This window comes from Hyaena hyaena, unplaced genomic scaffold, assembly GCF_003009895.1.
Source record: "Hyaena hyaena isolate Hyena2069 unplaced genomic scaffold, ASM300989v1 scaffold_702, whole genome shotgun sequence".
Lineage (NCBI taxonomy): Eukaryota > Metazoa > Chordata > Mammalia > Carnivora > Hyaenidae > Hyaena > Hyaena hyaena.
Window position 1 is genome coordinate 522,998 of NW_024081338.1, and position 15,306 is coordinate 538,303.

The following is a 15,306-nucleotide window of genomic DNA, read 5'->3' on the forward strand; positions in this document are numbered from 1 at the left end:
GTTTTATTTTCTACGTGGTACTTCCCTGCTTTCCTTCCTTCCTCGTTGGTCTCATGTCATTACATTTATGCATTCAGAAGCAGCAGGGAGCTTCTTTACTTGATTCCTCGATGGTCTACATTGCCTGGTGTAGTATCTGGCATGCAATAAGCAATCAGGAGTTGTCAAATTGACAGGGAAATGCTCCACAATTTTTTCGTAACTCATAAAAGATTTGAGTGCCTACCATGTGCCATAAACTAAGCACGGCATTTCAGATAACATAATGAAAACACTGAGTGGTCTCTTCCCACATGTGTTGTTAACTTCTTTGTAAACACTCTATTGAGCTATAATTTACATATTATAAAATACACAATTGTAAGGATACAATTCATTTTCTCAGTAACTTTCTGGAGCTGTGCAACCATCACCATAATCTAGTTCTAGAATAGTTTCTTCACCCAGAAAGTTCCCTCTTGTCTGTAGTTAATCCCTGATTTTACTTCTAGCCATAAGCAATCACTAATCAGCTTTCATAGATTTAACTTTTCTAGAAGTGTCATATAAATGGAATCCTAATAAGTAATTTTTTGTTTTTGCATTGTTTTATTTAGCATGTTTTTGAAATGCACCTATGTCATAGAGAGTTACTTCTTAAAAAAGAACAATACTCCATTACATGTATCACCAGTTGATGGACATTTGAGTTGGTTCAGTTTGGGGCTATTGTGTCTATGTGTGGATGTTTGTTTTTATTTATCTTGGTTGGATACTTAGTGAAATTGCTGGATTGTTTGGAAAGTAAGTATTTACTTTCCATCTGCCATTCCTACCAGTTGAATTTTCTCTATACCATCACCAGTACTTGGTGTATTATCAGTCTAGTCATTCTGATGGGAGTGTAGTGGTATCTCAGGGTGGCTTTTACTTGCATCTCTTTAATGACTAAAGGTGTTGAACATCTTTTCGTGTGTTCATTAGCCATTTGTAGATCTTTGGTGAAATATCTGTTCAAATCTCTTGTCTGTGTTTCAAGTAGGTTGTCACATGAGTTGAGGCATTTAATTCCTCCGTCTCTTTCTTTCGTATTCTAGATTCAGGTGCTTAATTAATATATGATATGCAAGTATTTTGTCCCAATCTGTGGCTTATCTATTTTCTTAATGTTGTGTTTTGCAGAGCAAAAAGTTTTTATTTTTATTTATTTAAATTAAAAAAATTTTTTAAGCATTTATTTATTTTGGAAAGACAGAGGCAGAGCGCAAGCAGGGGAAGGGCAGAGAGAGAGGGAGACATAGAATCGGAAGCAGGCTCCAGGCTCCGAGCTGCCAGCACGGAGCCCGATACAGGGCTTAAACCCACCAACCTCGAGATCATGACTTGAGCCGAAGTCAGATGTTTAACTGACTGAGCCACCTAGGTGCCCCTGAAAAAAGTTTTTAAATTTGATAAAATATATCAATTTTTTAAGTGTTTATTTACATATTTAGAAAGAAAGCAAGAGGGAAGGGGTAGAGAGAGGAGAGAGACCAGGCAGGCTTCACACTTAGCGCAGAGCCCAATGCAAAGCTCACACCCACAAACTGCGAGATCATGACCTGAGCTGAAATCAAGAATTGGGAGCTCTACCAACTAAGCCACCCAGGCACCCCTCAGTTTTCTTTAATGGATTGTGCTTTAATGTCATATAAAATAAGACCTGATTGTCTAACCTAAGGTCAGAAAGTCTGTCTTTATTTTCTTCTAAGAGTTTTAGTTCTTATGGTTAGGTCACTGTTCCATTCTGCATTACTTTTTGTGTATAGTGTCAAGTGTGAGGGCCTAAGGTCTTTTTTTTTTTTTTTCATTGGGATTTTGGAAGTTCTGACAGTGCCGTTTGTTGAAAAGAATATCCTTTCTTTACTGCATTGCCGTGGTACTTTTGTTGAAGATCAGTTGAGATCATAAATGTAAGGGTCTGTTTCTGGATTCTCGGTTCTGATTGGTTGATATGTATTTGTGTCCTTATGCTGATGCCATACTGTCTTGATTCCTGTGGCTTTATACTAATTTTTAAAATGGTGAAATATTAAATTCCAGTTTTGTTCTTCTTTTTCAAAATTATTTTGACTACTCTAGATCTTTTGTATTCCCATAGGCATTTTAGGATCAGCTTATTGATTTCCGAAAAGAAAAAAAATCGGCTAGAATTTTGATAGACATTGTGGTGAATGTAGATCTCAGTTTGGAGAGAATTATCATCTTAACAATATTGAGCCTTCTAAGCTATCATTACAGAAAGTTTCCTCTGTTTGTTTAGATCTTTCATTTTTCTCAGCAGTGTTTAGTTTTCAGTGTGTAAGTCTTGTACTTCTTTTATTAAGTTTACTCCTACTTATTTTAATTTTGAATGGAGTTGTGTTTTTAATCTAATTTTCAGATTGTAATAGAGTAACTGAGTTTTGTTTTTGATTTTTTTAAAATTGTTTTTTAAGTTTGTTTTTGAGAGGGAGAGAGAGGGAGAGAGGGGGAGAGAGAATGTCAAGTGGGGTCTTATGCACTGTCAGCGTAGAGCCTGATATGGGGCTTGAACTCACAAACCATGAGATCATGACTAAGCAGAAACCAAGAATTGAACATTCAACCGACTGAGCCACCCAGGCACCCTGGTTTTTGATTTTTAAACTTTTTATTTTTGACAGAAAGTTAATGAATAGTACAAAGAATACCTTTTTATAATTTTTTTTGTTAAATTTTTTTAAGTGTTTTTATTTTTGAGACAGAGAGAGACCGAACATGAGTGGGGGAAAGGGCAGAGAGAGAGAGAGGGAGACACAGAATTGGAGGCAGGTTCCAGGCTGTGAGCTGTCAGCACAGAGCCTGATGTGGGGATTGATCTCAGAGACCGTGAGATCGTGACCTGAACCGAAGTCGGACGCTTAGCCAACTGAGCCACCCAAGCACCCCCAAAGAATACCTTTTTCAATCATTCATTAGCATTTCATGAATGACGGGCCTGGGTGGCCTTAGTCGGTTAAGCATCCGACTTTCCCTTAGGTCATGATCTTGCAGTTCGTGGGTTCGAGCCCCGCACCGGGCTCTGTGCTGACTGCCAGCTCAGAGCCTGGAGCCTATTTCAGAGTCTGTGTCTCCCTCTCTCTCTGACCCTCCCCTGTTCACGCTGTCTGTCTCTGTCTCTGTCTCTCTCTCTCTCTCTCTCTGCTAGAAATAAATAAAAATATTTTAAAAAATTTCATGAATGTTAACATTTGCCGCATTTTCTTTTAGTCTCTCTTTCATACACCACTTCGTTTAACGTTTATTAGAGGTTTAGCCAGTGCGGTAAGGTGAAGAAAATATAAATTGAAAAAACATAAGTCTCTCTGTGAATGTCCTGATTATGTCGTAGAAAATCCTAAGGAATTTACTGAAAAAAGTAGAACTAATAATCGAACTTAGCAAGATCACAGGATACAAGGTCAATGAATAAAATATTATATTTGTGTATAGAAGAATAAAAAATTGGAAAATGGGATTTTTAAAGATTGAGACATAATTCACAAACAAAATTCACCATTTTAAAGTTTACAATTCTGTGGATTTTAGTATTTTCATAAAATTTTGCAACCATCACCACTATCTTATTCTAGAACATTTGTATCACTCCTGCAAAATCTCTCGGAGTCCTCATCAAACACTCCTCATTCCTTCTAACATCTGACAACTGCAAATCTGCTTTCTATCTGTGGATTTGTCTAATCTGGACATTTCATGTCAATGGGATCATACATATACTATGTATGGCCTTTTTGTGTCTGACTTCTTTCACTTAGCATAGTGCTTTCATGGTTCATCATGTTGTAATGTACATCAGCACTTAATTCTTTTTTTTTTACCACTGCATTGTATAGATATGCCACATTTGTGTATTCATTCATAGGTTGGTGGATATTTGAGTGTTTCCACTTTTTGGTCATTATGAATAATGCTGCTATGAATACTTATACACAAATTTTTGTGTGAATGCATGTTTTTAATTCTCTTGGGTGTACACCTAGGAGTTAGAAGTTAAGTTTTAAAAATATCATTTTAAATAGTGTAAAAATACATGAACTTCTTACAGATGAAATTCTTAACAGAATATATGCAACACTTATACATTGAAACCTGTGAACATTGATGAAAGAAATTTAAAAGGCCTTAATATCTTGAAAAATAGAGTATGGAATGGAAGACTCATAATTGTTAAGAAGTTGTTACTCGTTTAAAAAAAAAAAAAAAAAGTTGAGCTTTGGGTGGCTCGGTCAGTTAAGACTTCTACTGGGGTCATTATCTGTGGTTCGTGGATTGAACCCCACATTGAGCTCCATGCTGATGGCATAGAGCTTGCTTGGGGTTCTCTCTCTCCCTTGCTCTCTGCCCCTCCCCCACTCGCACTTTCTCTTAAAATAAATGAATAAACTTGAAAAAATAGAAATTTAAGGAGAATCAACCCTTTTTAAAAAGTGTTTATTTTTGAGAGATAGAAACTGGGGTGGGGCAGAGAGAGGGAGAGAGAGAGAGAGAATTCCAGGTGGGATGAGCTGTTAGCTCAGAGCCCAGTGTGGGACTTGAACTCAGGAGCCATGGGGCCATGGCCTGAGCCAACATAAAGAGTAACTGAGTTTTTATATCAATTTTGTATTCTTTGAACTTACAAAAATTATTTCAACGGGGTTGGTTGTGGTTATATTTTAGTATTTTCTAGATAGAGGATTACATCTCCATGTAAAAGAAGTTATACTTCCTTTTTGCAATGTGGACAGATGTCTTTATTTCTTGTCCTCTAAACCTCGGTGTTGAATAGAATTGGGAATAGGACGTTAGCTATAGAATTTTTGGTAATACTCCTTATTGAGTTGAGGAAGTTTTCTTTTATTCCTAGTTTTTGAGAGTTTTTATAATGATTGTTGGATTTTGTCACCTGCCCCCCCCCCCCCCCCCCCGGTCACTCTGGAGATGACTGTGGTTTTTGTTCTTTATTCTGCTGATAGTGGTATATTATGTTAATTAGTTTTTGGATAGATGTTAAGCCAACCTTTCATTTCTATGATAAATCTTCATCCTGCTGTTTAATCTTTTTTATGTGTTGCTAGATTTTTGCATCTGTGTTTTTGAGGGAAATTGGTCTCTAAAGGGTGTGTGCGTGTGTGTGTGTGTGTGTGTGTGTGTGTGTTTGCTTGGCTTCGGTATCAGGATAATATAATGAATTGGAAAGTGTTATTTCTTCCTTTATCTTATGAAAGAATTTATTAGGATTGGTGTTACTTATTTTTAAAATATTTGGTAGGATTCACCAGTATAGTGATGTGGGCCCTAGCTTTTTTTGTGGGAAAATTTTTAATGAGTAATTCAGTTTCAGGATAGATCTGTTTAGGTTTTTTGTTTCTTCACTTAATTTTGTTAATCTGTGTCTTTTCTTTGTCCATTTTATTTAATTTGTCTGAATTCTTGGCATAACATTATAGTATTTCCTCATAATCCTTTTAATTTTTGAAGGATAAATAGTGATTGAAGTAATTTTTTATTGTGGTAATTCTTTTTCCCCCTGTGGTCATTTTAGATAAAGATTTAACAATTTGGGGGATGTTTTCAAAGAAACCAACTTTTGACTTTTTCCCCTTCTGTTTTGTTTTCTTTTTAATTGTTTGTTTATTTATTTGTTTATTTAAGCTCCATGCTCAGCTCAGTGTGGAGCTTTGAATTCACAATCCTGAGTTCAAGAGTTGTATGCTCTAACTACTGAGTGAGGAATGCACCCCACCCTATTTTGTTTTCAGTTTCATGTATTTCTAGTCTCATCAATTATTGTCTTGTTTTTCCATTCATTTAATTTCCTAATTTTCTATTTCTTAAGGTAGAAGCTTAGATTATTGATTTAAGACTTTTTTTCTTTTTCTAATATGGGTGTTTAAAGGTATAGGTTCCCCTCCGTGCACTGCTTTAGCCACATCCCATGTATATTGACATTGTGTGTTTTGGCATTAATTCAGTTTCGCATACTTTCTAATTTCTTTTGTGTTTTTTAGCTTTGGTCCATTTTTTTGTGTTGGTTAATTTGAAATATTTAGGTATTTCTCAAATGATTCCTAATTTAATTTTGTTTTTGAGAACATGTTTTAAATGAATTTACTGTTACTTTTATGTGGTTAGTATGTTTTCTATTTTAGAGAATGTACTTCGTGCACTTGAAAAGAATATTCAAGTTTTACATACCTTTCCTGACATCATGTCTCATTCTGTTATTGACAGCAAACCATTTTAATATTTACCAGTAGTTGTTGCATGATCTACTACTTTCGGTTCTGTGAGTTTTTCCTTCATGTATTTTGAGGGGTTCAGGTGTTAGATATGTACACACTTGTAATTGTTCTGTGTTCCTGATGTGTTGATCTTTTTATCATGAAATCCCTCCCCCTCTTTATCTCTAGTAATATTTCTTGTTCCTTCTATTTTGTGTGATATGACAGTTCTTTGTTTTCTGGTAACTGCATGTTGTACTGTTTTCCATCCTTTTACTTCAATTGCTTTTTATGAGTTTAAAAATGTGTCTCTTGTAGACACATTGTAGATCTTCCTTTTTTAATTGAGTCTGACAATCTCTGCCTTTTGATTGAAGGGTTTAGTTCATTCACATTTAATGTAATTATTGATATGGTTGGATTTATGTCTGTTTTTTCTCCTTTACTCCTTTTTTTGTTTCAATTAAGTATTTTATAGTGTGCCATTTTAGTTCTTCTGTTAACTGATTTTTTTTAAGCTTTTTTCTTACTGGTTATTAGGGTTTTTAGTATGCATCTGATTCCAGTCGTCTTCAGATTAATACTAACTTAATTGTGGTAAAATATAACAAGTTTTCTCAAGGATGGCTTCATTTTCACTTCCTTACTTGTGTTGTAAACCCAAGAATACAGTGATGAAATTATTGTTTTATTCAGGCTTCTCTTTTAAAGAAATAAGAAAAGAGAAAAACATAGTCTTTCATATTTACTCTATTTTCATTTGTTGGTGGCCGTCCTTTTTTCACTTTGATTTTTCTTTCTTTTTTTTTTTTAATGTTTTACTTCTGAGAGAGAGAGAGAGAGGCAGCGTGAGCAAAGGAGGATCAGAGAGAGAGGGAGACACAGAATCTGAAGCAGGCTACAGACTCTGAGCTAGCTGTCAGCACAGAGCCCAACGCGGGGCTCAACCCACGAACTGTGAGATCATGATCTGTGCTGAAGTTGGGCGCCTAACTGACCGAGCCACCCAGGCGCCCCTGATTTTTCAATGATAGTTTAAGACTCTTTAGAAGATGAATAGAGAAACTTGACCACTCTGACTGTGCTGCCCTTATTATCGTGTTAGTAGAATAGGCTGAAATGATTTCCCTATTTTTGCAGGCACCCTCACTATGGTGTGCTTATGGGAGTGGAGCCCCCTCCGCACCCCTCCTTTCTCTGCCTTCTCACAGAGCAGAGTTTCTCAGCCTCAGCACTTATTAACATTCTGAGCTGGATAATTCCTTTTATTTAAAAAAATTTTTTTGTGTGTGTTTATTTTTTGATAGAGACAGAGTGCAAGCAGGGGAGCGGGGCAGAGAGAGAGGGAGACACAGAATCCAAAGCAGCCTCCAGGCTCTGAGCTGTCAGAACGGAGCTTGATGTGGGGCTTGAACTCACAAACTGTGAGATCATGACCTGAGCCAAAGTTGGATGCTTAACTGTTGAGCCATCCAGGCGCCCCTGGATAATTCCTTTTTTAGGGGCTGTCCTTTGCATTACAGGCTTTTGAACAGCATTGCTGGCCACTACCCCCACATGCTAGTAGCTGCTTTTTCTCAGTGGTAACAATCAAAAATGTCTCCATACATTCCCAGTGTCCCCCAGGAATTGGGGAACATGGGAATTACCACCAGTCAAGCAACACGATGTTAGAAGGTTATTTTCCTGTCACACCGCACCCTACATCTCCCAACTCCTTGCTGCTCACTTGCCTGTCCTGTTGCTTCTCACCTGGGTCGTCTGTCCCTTCCACAGAAATCTGTGAGTTGATAGTGGCCTGAGGATGGAGGCAACTGCCCTCTTCTCTACCTGAACAGTCTGTTGTACCTTCTGTAATGAGTACCCTGTTCATGTATTAGCAGAAGGTTTTTATCCAGCATGCTTTTCAAAGGTACAAGTGCTGTAAAACAGATAATGTAGAAAAGTGTAGAAATAGTCAAATTGTCAGTTATTTGTTAATATTAACCTTTGTTTTCTGAAATAGAGTGTTTTCCTGTGTATTACTTTATATTTTTCATATTGGGTCTTTTTGATACACTGGAAGTGTTTAGTTTCAGAATGCTGACTTAGATGATGAAAATGTGTCACTTATCACACAATTAATAAGCTGGATGGGCTGAGGTCAGTTTCAGGTGTTCTTTGACCAAGGTCAATATCTTTGGGCTTCAGATTCTAAGAGAAGAAGTACATCCTTCATAGTACCATTGAGATGAGATAAAAGCATATGATAGTAGGAGTCTTGAGGTACCATGGGACATCTGTGCTTGTCACCTGAAAAAAGAATGTGGTGCGTAGTTGCCACCAATGAATGGTCAGATAGATTTGCTCTTTTGTACTTGACTATTGGAGTGGATGGTAGGGATTTTGGCTCCTAATTGGTCATAATTTTTTGCTGTTTAGCAACTGTGGCATTCCTAGTAGACATGATCATTCTGATAGTTCATCCAAAGTGTTCCTTGTGGCCAGTTGAATTACTTATGGAATGATGGAGTTAGAGTTGGCAGTGCGTGTATGTAAGAGAGCTTTTTCTCTTTGAAAGCTTGTATTAAAACATTGTTTTCAAAAAGTTTTTTATTTTTATATATATATATATATATATTTTTTTTTTTTTTTTTACATGTTTATTTTTGAGAGGGAGAGACAGACTGAGCATTTGGGCCGAGAGACAGGGAGAGAACAAGGAAAGAGGATCTGAAGTGAGCTCTGTGCTGACATCAGCAAGCCTGATATGGGGCTTTAACTCATGAACTGTGAGATCATGACCTGAACTGATAGTAGGACACTCAACTGACTGAACCATCCAGGTGACCCTCAAACATTTTTTAAAAGATTGCTTTTCAACAAAGATCCATGTAATTCCATTAGTTAAGGAATTAAGATTTACCTTTGTTTCTGCCTTACCTTGCTATGCAGGTGACTCAAATCCGATGGAGTATTTTCCCCTTCCTTAGTGGTAGTTCCTTAGATTCCAGGTGGTGCTGCAGAACCACTTGGTCCTTTCAAAGAAATGATCCACTGAAGAAAAATTATTGTACAGAGGGGAATTCAATTTGGTTGGATAACTTTTGAACCATCACTTCCTCGACAGGCTATTACTGTGTTTTTTAAAAAGAATTAATTTTTTAATTTACATCCAAGTTAGTAAGCATATAGTACAACAATGATTTCAGCTGTAGATTCCAGTGATTCATCCCCTATGTGTAACACCCAGTACTCATCCCAAGAAGTGTCTTCCTTAATGCCACTTACCCATTTAGCCCATCCCCTCTTGTACTACCTCTCCAGCAACTCTGTTTGTTCTCTGTATTTAAGAGTATCTTATGTTTTGTTCCCCTCCCTGTTTTTATATTATTTTTGCTTCCGTTCCCTTATATTCATCTGTTTTGTATCCTAAATTCCTCATATAAGTGAAGTCATATGATACTTGTCTTTCTGACTAATTTTACATAGCATAATACCCTCTAGTTCCATCCATGTAGTTGCAAATGGCAAGATTTCATTCTTTTTGATTGCTGAGTAATACTCCATTTTGTGTGTATGTATGTACACACCATATCTTCTTTATCGATTGATTCATTGATGGACATTTGGGCTCTTTCCATACTTTGGCTATTGCTGATAGTGCTGCTATAAACTTTGGGGTGCATGTGCCCCTTCAAAACAGCACACCTTTGTCCCTTGGATAAATACCTAGTAGTATAATTGCTGGGTCAGGATCCTTCTATTTTTATTTTGTTTTTAAGTTTTTACTTGTTTTTTAGAGAGAGAGAGAGACAGTGTGAGCAGGGCAGGAGCAGAGAGAAGGTGACAAAGAATCTGAAGCAGGCTCCCACCTGTCAGTATAGAGCCCTATGCGGGGCTAAAACTCACGAACCTTGAGATCATGACTTTAGCCAAAGTTGGATGCTCAACTGACAGAGCCACCCAGGCACCGCTATTTTTAATTTTTTGAGGAACCTCCATACTGTTTTCCAGAGGGACTGAACCAGTTTGCATTCCCACCAGCAGTGCTAAAGAGTTCCTCTTTGTCCACATCCTTGCCAACTGTTGTTTCTTTTCTTTTCTTTTCTTTTTTTTAGTTTTCAATAATAGCTGTTATTTTATTTTATTTTTCTTTCACAGTTTATTGTCAAGTTGGATTCCATATAACACCCAGTGTTCATCCCAACAAGTGTCCTCCACCATGCCCATCACACCCCCCCTCCCTGTTGTTTCTTGAGTTGTTTATTTTAGCCATTGTGATAGATGGTGAGGTGGTATCTCCTTATGGTTTTGATTTGTATTGAGTGATGTTGAGCATTTTTTCATGGTTGTTAGCCACCTGGATGTCTTCTTTGGAGAAGTGTCTATTCATGTCTTTTGCCCATTTCTTCACTGGAGTATTTGTTTTTTGGGTGTTGAGTTTGAGAAGTTCTTTATAGATTCTGGATACTAACCTTTTATCTGATATGTCATTGCAAATATCTTCTCCCATTCTGTCAGTTGTCTTTTAGTTTTCCTGGTTATTTCCTTTGATAGACTATTACTATTTTTTAAATCCAGAAGTTCTCTTTCTAACCAACTGATACCTATTTCCTTAGCTCATGGTCTGTCCAGTCATCTTTCCTGCATGGTGGCTCTAACCAGACTAACACCCTTTTTATAAATCTGATCACTACCCTTATTAGAAATATGTACCAGTTATTTACTTTGTAAGTACTGTTTTGCGAAGCATGGTGCTTGGTATTAAAGGTACAAAAAGATAAAGCAAGCCTGAAGAATTGAGTTTATAATCACTTGCAAAGTGTACTGTATACCGACTCCACAAAATAACTCAATAGAGCAGATTTCAGAGATGTAACCTCTTGGTATAAGACATTTTATTTCATTTTTGCTTCTACTTTTGCTTTCTAAGCCAATATGAATTTTTTTGTATCTTTCCCTTTGCATATTTATCACATGAATTCTAGCATAGTATTTTCATTCCTTTAATTTTCTTCTTTGTTATTACTCAATAGAGTGAACCTCAGTTTTTCTAAAATTCCAAAGTCTGGAAAATCTAAGTAATCAAAATTGTTCCCATTTTCATGAGAGACATATGTACACAAGTTGATAATAGAGATATATCTAATATTATCTTTCGGCTGTGGCATGGTGTTATTATGAAGTTACCACTATAACTCTATACCTTTTATGTATGTGGTATTTTAAGTTGACAGTTTTCTACCTTAGGGAACAGCAAACTTTTTCCTAAAGGGACCCAATAAGAAACATTTCCAGCTTGTAGGCATTATGGTCTCTGTTACAGCTACTCATTTCTGCTGTTGAGAGGGAAAGCAGCCATAGACAATTCATAAACCATTCAGTATATGTATATAAAGAAATTCTTTTCTTAGTAAGAATACACTAAGTAGGTGAAAATATTTGTTGCCTAAAACAGTAAGGGAAGTTACTCTTATATAAGTACCTTATATAAGGTTTATATTTAAGTTTTTAGACTAGTTTTAGTTAATGATAATGAACGTTAAGTAAATTGAAATGTTCTCTTAAAATTGTCTCCCAGCCCTTCAGAAAATAGCTTGATATTGTGATGGTTCCTGATTTCCAGTTGCTTCCTACATTTTGTGTGGGACGTGCCATCCCTAGCATTGAGGTAGTTCAGTTGGCAGTGTTCCTTTTAGTCCTCTTCCTACTTTTAATTCTGCATTTATTTTTGTTCTTGGAGTATTTTCACAGCAATGTGACAAAATACAACTTAGGTTTTAAGCTTTAGTGAAGCTTTTAGATTTCTAACCCAAAAGATCTTTTTGCCCACTTCCCTGAGGATGGCTGTTTTGTTCATTCCGAGGTGTTACTGAGGTAGATGTTGACCCACCTCGGAGTCCCTGATGAAACGTGTGGCCATTTAGAAATGGCAGCACACGGGGCACCTGGGTGGCTTAGTCGGTTAAGCGTCCGACTTTCGCTTAGTCATGATCTCGCGGTTCATGGGTTCGGGCCCCGCGTCGGGCTCTGTGCTGACTGCCAGCTCAGAGCCTGGAGCCTGTTTCAGTCTGTGACTCTCTCTCTCTCTGACCCTCCCCTGCTCACGCTGTCTCTCTCTCTCCTAGAAATAAATAAAAACATTAAAAAAAAAAAAAAAAAGAAAGAAATGGCAGCACACTCTGTTGCTGGTACACACAAGCAGTGCTGGCATTTGCTCTCTGACTTTCCATCTTATCAGAGAGCAGTTATTTTTGAGTCTTAACAGAGTTCCAGAAAATGTTGAGCTATTCTTTATTCCGGGACGTGACTGGCCTCAGCAGAGGAGGGCTCCCTGGTGTCAGAGGGCACACCATGCAGCAGTGACTGACTGAGCTCCTGGTGCTAGGCTCGGCCAGTGGCATGCTCTCCTCTACTGAACTTCATTCTGCACACGGAACCCAGCTAGCTCCTCCAAGCACATCATTGTCTTTCTGGTGGCAAGACAATGCACGTCTTTCAGTCCTCATGAAATAAATTTCCTTCATTTCTTGGCTTATTTTTGAAAGAAATCTGTTCACAGTGTCCTATTCTGGACTTCTGCCACAGACCCTTTAGTAATCCAAGATGATTGAATTAAGATTGAAACACGAGGAACTTTCCTCTAGAGAGTTGAGGCAGAATTATTATGGTGACAAATTTAACTTATTAAAAAAGTTTTTTTAGTGTTTATTTTTGAGAGAGAGTGGGAGAGGGGCAGAGAGAGAGGGGGACAGAGGTTCCAAAGCAAGCTCTGAGCTGAGAGCAGACAGCCTGATATGGGACTCAAACTCCTGAACCATGAGATCATGACCTGAGCCCAAGTTGGACACTTAACTGACTGAGTCACCCAGGCACCCCTAAATTTTGGAATTTATTATTAATAGAATTTGTGTCCCTAAGTTCTAATACAATTAAATTGGTACCACTTGTATTACTGTTTTTATTTAGGGGCCATAGTCTTGTTTACTGTCATTATAAATCCAATACCTTTTTAATCTATGAACAATGAAGATTATTGATGGAAATTATGTAACTGACTTTTACCTTTGAGCAGTGACAGCTATAATATTGCCACTAATGATTCTCTTACCTTTGAATTTGTTTTCCCAAGAAATTGCAGCTTATTAAAAGATAGCTTATTAGTTTTCCTGCTGAACATTTCATAACAGTAACTTACGTATACTTAGATACTCATTGCATGTCATATAGAAGTGTCTTGTGAACTCTAGATCCAGTCTAAGATTTGGAACCCAGTATATCCAGTGTAGACACATTGGATTGATTCAGTGGGTTTTCCCTTTCCTTATTATTTTCCCCTCTCTTGTATTCCTGAGCTAGTGACTGATAAAATTTATCTTTCCTTAGAGGGAAGAGTCTTTTTTTGTTTGGTGTTTGTTCACAGACTTTTTTTTCCATTTAGTTAATTGAAATATCAGCTCGAAAAAATACTGTTTTTTCTTTTTTTGGTTGCTTCTGTAATGAACGCTGTCCTGTTTTATTTTCAGGTTTGAATTCTGGGAAGATTTTGAAGAGGACCACGGGAAAGGAAGGGAAAACGGCTATCAGAGTCTCCATAAGGTGCTGGAACCCTTCCTCCTCCGTAGGGTCAAAAAGGATGTGGAGAAGTCCCTTCCTGCCAAAGTGGAACAGATCCTCAGGGTAGAGATGTCTGCTCTTCAGAAACAGTATTACAAGTAAGTTACAGGCTGGGTCAGGCCTCAGTGGGATTAACGTCAGTATGAACAAACCACAAGATAGACAGTTGACTGCTTTTTATAGTGATGCGTCAACACAGATTTGAGAAGCAGTATGTTCACGGTTAGAAAGAGGAAGTTTTATTGTCCTTTCTTATTTGAGTGAGAATTGGCATAGCACTTTTCATTATGTGGGAGGTCTGAAGTGTAGGTTAAATCTTAGTGCTGATCCTCCTCCAATAAACAGACATATTTCACTCATTCATGTATTTCTTTTCTGCTGTTCATTCAATCAGTTGTTAAGATTCTACAATGTGGCAGGCATTGTGCTAGATTCTGGGAGTACGACGATGAGAGGAACACGTTCCTACCCAAAGTGTTGCTTGGTAGGGAAGACAGAGTAGAGACAAGTGGCTAAAACATAAAACAGTGTTGTTTAGTAACTGAGGCAGATGCAGGGGGCTGTGCAAGTTCAGAAGGAAAGGTGCTCCCCTCTGTGCTGACAGGGTAAATTGCTCTCCTTTCTGGTACCCCAAGTGGCCCCGCCAGGTATGGACTTGGTTTAGGTTACATTGATTTTAAGGTAAAATGCTGGGTTTGGGACAGGGGGTAGTATATAATAATGTGCTTGTCATGGGCTTTAGTTTTGATGACTTAAAGTTGAATCTGGAATAATTGTAACTAATTATGTACCATGAAAATATAGTGTTCTAAGGTTAAAGGTCTGGTAATCTCTGTAATAATAATCTATGCTTTTTCGTTTGTTTTGTTTTTTTATTAAAACATTTTTTTAAATGTTTTATTTTTGAAAAAAGAGTGTGAGTGGGGGAGGGGCAGAGAGAGAGGGAGACATAGAATCTGAAGCAGGCTGCAGGCTCTGAGTTGTCAACCCATGGGGTTCAAACTCATGGCCCGTGAGATCATGACCTGAGCTGAAGTCGAATGTTTTAACTGACTCATCCACCCAGGTGCCCCCGCCCTGCTTGTTTTTAATGCAACCAAATAGAAATGGGATTTTAATTGTAAAAAATTACTATCTGACTCTTTTGCCTAACACTACCTTGACTTTTAAAAATATTTTTATTCTGGGAAATCTCTGCTGTGTACAGAAATATAATAGGAGGTATTCATGTACCCAGAGTCAACCCAGTTTCTATTACCCACTTACGGCCAGCTTCAGTTCTCCTATGTCTTCATTTGCACCCCCCATTTCTGCCCCTAGATCGTTTGAAACTTGGTTCAGGTACTTATCGAATTAGACAACTTATTTCCGTTTTTATGTTGTGATAAAGAATGCTTTGGTGACCATCCTTGTTTCATATATGTGTGTATATGTGCATATATTTCACTGTTATTTCTTTTTAATT

General features: G+C 37.5%; 1 protein-coding gene across 3 annotated transcripts in view; it reads left to right on the forward strand.

The window, feature by feature from the left end:
- CHD2 (chromodomain helicase DNA binding protein 2) overlaps positions 1–15,306 on the forward strand; it is a 123,161-nt gene that overhangs the window by 52,614 nt on the left and 55,241 nt on the right. For all 3 annotated transcript variants that reach the window (XM_039217677.1, XM_039217674.1, XM_039217675.1), the window contains one exon: positions 13,751–13,939. In XM_039217677.1, the coding sequence (XP_039073608.1) occupies positions 13,751–13,939 (189 nt within the window). The remainder of the gene's footprint in view (positions 1–13,750; positions 13,940–15,306) is intronic.